Source organism: Aspergillus brasiliensis, assembly GCF_001889945.1.
Source record: "Aspergillus brasiliensis CBS 101740 unplaced genomic scaffold ASPBRscaffold_14, whole genome shotgun sequence".
Taxonomy (NCBI): domain Eukaryota; kingdom Fungi; phylum Ascomycota; class Eurotiomycetes; order Eurotiales; family Aspergillaceae; genus Aspergillus; species Aspergillus brasiliensis.
In genome coordinates, this window is record NW_027137455.1 from 1 (window position 1) to 5107 (window position 5107).

At 43.0% G+C, this 5107-nt stretch overlaps 1 protein-coding gene across 1 annotated transcript; it reads left to right on the forward strand.

Moving 5' to 3' along the window:
- The first annotated feature begins 2332 nt into the window (after positions 1-2332).
- ASPBRDRAFT_185407 (uncharacterized protein) lies at positions 2333-3208 on the forward strand. Its single transcript, XM_067620045.1, has one exon. It carries the CDS (start codon positions 2358-2360, stop codon positions 3171-3173), a length of 816 nt encoding a protein of 271 aa, XP_067475036.1. The 5' UTR covers positions 2333-2357; the 3' UTR covers positions 3174-3208.
- Positions 3209-5107: the final 1899 nt, after the last annotated feature.

Sequence of the window (5107 nt, forward strand, 5' to 3'; positions counted from 1 at the left end):
AACTTTGAATTACTATATAAAATTAGGAAAAATAGATAAAATTGTTTTAAAAGCAGATCTGATATCTGGAAGTCTAAATCTATTATATATCTTAAAATTATAGATCTAGAATAAAGTTATTGTGGTTGCCATTACCAGCCTTTTTCTTAATAGAATAATAAACTAATAATAATAAAAAGAGGGCCGAGACCAGAACTGAACCAGCAAAAAATGGGTCAAAGGTACTGCCAAGCTTCCAAAACAATCTCACAAAAAATCAACCACCTAATGGATGAAGCTGACCTAGGCTGGGTCCTCCACCCCACTTCCTCCCTGCAAGCCTCCGTATAAATCCAGCAATGTGCCTTTGACTGTCCGTGTTTAGCCGCATCATATGATAGGAAGTCTCACAAGCGATTTTTAATGATGCAAGAAGTGATGATAGTTTCTTTCTACGATTGGATGGTGTCCTTAAATGATGGAACTATTTCTCGTAACGACTTTAGGTACTGTGAATGCAAACCGGTAGAGGTAGACTATGTTCACATGATAGATGTATATGCCTACCCTTCAGGCCAACAAAAGGAATGAATACTGCTGAGGTTTCCGCATCTGACTATAACACAAGCCTGCGGTTAACATAAAGTTAAGGAATGGGTGGAGAACATCTCTCATTTGTCGGGTTGTGGATTGACTTCACTAGCGCTTTTAGTTACCTTGCTCTCTTTACCGCATTCAGGTAACGTTTTATCATATTATTTCTCGAAAACATCTAGATTGTATTTGCCTTCAACGTAGATTTCAAACGATCTATATTTCATCTCGCATCATATCAATCCCTGCTATTTAATTAACATGGAGCTATATCTAATTGCTTCTGATTCACGTTTCTTTTTTATGGAACTTTATGTATACGCTCTCTATTAAATTTGAGAAATTCATAGAAACAAAGCGTTTTAGTGTGATTTACGTAAATATTTTGCTAGCTGGTTATGTCTGCGATATCTATACCATAATGGACTGAGAAAGACAAGAAAATTTGCTACTATGTTTAAGAAAGCCTAGATTGATCGAAAGCTAAAAGAGTCCAAGAAAGGTTACAAGCTGTGGCGACCCTTGCAACGAACAGGGTGTCTAGCGGCTACCTGAAAACGTGAAGGACGTGACCATCTTTTAGGCCGCTCGGGAACAATGAAACCCATGGAAATAACATACGCATTGACGACAGATGTCCGCAAGCACTCATGTTATTATTAGAATATTTCACCATATCACGTCTGTTCCCAAGAAAATCCCGCAAGTCCAAGCTGTAAAAGGCCTAGTCGAATATGTCGAAGCCTCATGCCTGGTCTTAGTCCATATCTCTTTTATTAAATAAACTGAGCCTTATATTCAGATAAGGACAACCCATATCAAAAGTTCCGTGTGAGCGTCAGTTTGCCTCTTGAATCTGCGTCCGGGTTTCAATGTGCGATCAGGGTTGAGTATCGCAGGTGTTGACGGACTTGCGAAGGAGTGTAGAAGTAATAGCAGATCAAGTTATTGATACGGAACGAAAAAAAATCGAGATGGGAACAACCATGTCATCCATCTTCGGTTAATTTGCTAGTTAGAGGTTGAGTGTGTCGGACGTTTGCGAGATTATGTTCGAATCGGTCCTCCAATCCGGATGTTATACCGCAGGCCGGTCAGAAAGGGGTTTTAGAGATTAGAAATCATTAAAGAATCATTATTGCTTGCCCAGAGAACATCATATGGCGCGATAATTTAGGATAAGTGGAAAGTGTAACTGACGTCTACACTTACGTTGCGCGCACCGTGGTTGCGGCCCTTACCTGACAGAACGGGCGCCGTTTGCGGACAATAACTGGAGGTCAGCGGGGGAAAAATCCCACGTAGCTATATGAAAATTTGGGTAATTCCACTCATGGAGTTCTTGGCTTAGAAACAATACAGGATATGCTTATTGTAAAATGCAGGTGCTCTAAGTGCCTAGATGCTAATGGGCCAAAGTCTACCTCGATTTCTGCGAGCGACCAAGTCTCTTGATATCATGCGGTATAGGGATAATTTCAGTGGCATCGGGTGGCACAAAGTTCCGACCAATGCGGATGTCGATATTATTTGGGAATCCTCGATTTCGGCATAGCTATGGGCCTTTCTTACTCGTCGTGAATATAGTGTGTTATCACTTGATAGCTCGCTAGAACAGATGTCTTAGATACTAGACATAAAGAACCCTGGTTCTTGAAAGATTTCAAGTGACCACTGCTGTATTTAAGACAGGCCGGTTCTACTATTACTCTGGTCGCCTTATTCAAGTTCCGCTCATGAGTTCCCAGCTTCCAAACATCTTTCCCTCGCGCCGCCCCTCCACTATGACCGGTATTGTAGACTCCTCGGCACCGGCAGTGCCAAATATGACGCCCGACTACGAGGTCAGACTCTTACTTAATCCAACCGTGGTCCTAAACCCTAAGAAGGAGCTAATGGGTACCGTCCTGTCCACCTTCGGTATACCCTCGACTGCCACTATGCCCCCAACTGCCACCAAGCTCAATGTCCAATTTCTCGACACGTGCTCTAAGGAGATATATACAGCCGGCTGGAGCGTTCGTATCCGCAAAACTGAAGGCGACGACGAATTCGAGTTAACATATAAGAAGCGGTATGCTATATCTGGCGGTGACATCGACACTGCTCTCACTATAGCTAATAACGATGGTTTTAATGCCGGCACCACGAAATACGAGGCGCAAGTCGAATGGGGATACGAGAAGCAGACACTTTCTATCAGCCGTAAGAAAAAAGCGGCTTCTGGGAATAGCGGAACAGACCTACCGGGAATAGTCGACTCTCGTAAAATGCTGATTGATGAAGCGCCGCACAATTTTGATGACTTTAAATTTAACAAGTGGGGCACCAAGGCAATAGCAGTGTCACGCATTTTCGGCCCAGTCCTCTTCAGTCGATATATTGGCTCGTGGAAGGGGATGCCGCTGTATATTGAGGTCTGGTCCCTCCTGAACTCCGAAGGGACGGGCATCGAGTATATCGTGGAGGCTTCTTTTAAGACGAAAGATCGTGCGACAGCCTTGACTGAGCAGAAAGACTTAGCCGACTGCTTGAGAGGTAATAGGTGGTTTCTCACAGGGGAGTCCCTCAAGACGCAGCTTATTATGGAGCGCTACTGATATGGAATGTGTTGAAGAGGAGCGTTACATTCCCTTGTATGGTGTACAGTAATCTGGATTTTGTGGTTACTTGGTTATCACAACACCGGGTACCAGAGATAGTCACGGGGGATTTCAACCTCCCCCAGGAAGTGTGCTAGTTCGATTAAATTAACCATCTTATCCACTTAACGTTGGTTCTGCTTAATCTTATAGTTAATAACATATACTAAGCAATACTGTATCAGCTTCCTCTGATTGAATGTTATTTGATCGACGAGTGGTTCTTGATTCGGCTTCCGCACGCAAAGAACTCTTGAAGAAGCCATGAATTATTGGATGTAGATTCAATACTATAGCCATAATATATACTTTCATAGGTAACACAAGGAAAAGCTGTCAAGCGACGCTGATGCTAAGGTAACTAAAATGATCAACGAGATATATACTGACCTAGTGGTGGGTGATTGGGACGAGGGCGATGGCCAGTGGGTTCCCAACACTAGTGGAGCTGCTGGAAGCCAAACATCCGATGAATACAATGTGTTAATATAAGGAACACCGCTTATATGTCACGCACTATATGCTCAAACTGAGGCACAAGTGATCTTAGAATGGTAACTGCACTGGATATAGGGGGTTGACAAGCAGGTTATCAATGGAAGGATATATCCGTTGTCCCGAGGCGAGAGATCGATATCAAAAATCAGAGGCCGTGCTGCGCCCAGGCATGATGGTTTTGTTTTGGAATCCTGTTTTTGTAGTTTAGTTTTCCTTCTCCTCTTATTTGGATCTTGATTTTAAGGACCGGGCACATCCGCGCCACGTGGGTAAATAGGTAGACCTGCACACAAAATGGCAATCGATCACCACCCGCCTTGGCGAGGTTCCAAGGTCGCTCAGGAGGTGATAAATGACACATCTACAAGTGGAAATAATATCTAGTCGTTGTAGCCTCCATATACTGTTGACAGTTAGCTTACCTAGTTGGACTGAAATACGAAATTGGACCCATTTCAGTGGGTTATGGGTTATTATCGAGCTTTTAATGAGGGCTCAGAGTAACTAAAGTAATCCATCCATCACGCCGTATTGTATAGATTTTGTGTCAACCAAGTTGGGGAAAGACAAGACAGTGCCAGAGGCCACTTTCGGCATGCAGGCCTGACTGTTAGTCATTAAGACACTAGAACCTATTTCGTACAAAATTCATAAGGAACTGAAGGGGCAGAAAAAAGTTCAGAGGCTGCGGTCTGGAATAGAGTTAAAAGTATCAAGGAAGTCTAGGTCTCACCTAAGCACAATCCATTCGAATACATTAGCAACGCCGATCATATCGTTAAAGCTCATATCAGACTTTTGCGACTGCATCGTGGTTATCACATTTCCCGTGGAACATATCCTATGTTACCTAGAGACAACACCGAGGCCAATGATGTCAATTTTAGCAGGAGCCTGGTCACAGTCCACTCCAACAGTAACGTTCAGGCCCCATTGAACTTCGATAGGTGCCCCAGGAAACGCGAAGCTTGCACTGGTGGTCGTTGTGCCTCTTTAAGATCCTGCTGCAGCACGAGCTCCTTCTATCCGTCCATAATCCGGACAAAATAAATCCGTGACGAGTCGTAGGTGGTGAAACGCATGGTAAAACTTGCCGGTCTTGAGTCGATGGCCATCAACAACGGTGGGCATCGGAAATGGAAAGCGAAGCTGTCGCTCTCCATAATTCAAAGTCATAAATGCGCAGTCATCCTTGGGTATGGTGGCTAGATTTTTCCCTGCTTGCACTGTGTTGCCGTGAACTTCGATCTTATGTTTGATATTCTGCTGAATAGAAATAGTTGGAGTATTTTCTTGAGTTCTAAATTTATTTTATTTTTTATTTTATATTTATTAGAGAACAGAAAGTCTACAGTTTAAAAGATTTATAGTATTTAAAATAATCTGTTTAATTA

What these genes read in the sequence shown, in the direction of transcription:
- ASPBRDRAFT_185407 (XM_067620045.1), top strand. Translation starts at nt 2,358, where the DNA reads ATGACCGGTATTGTAGACTCCTCGGCACCGGCAGTGCCAAATATGACG.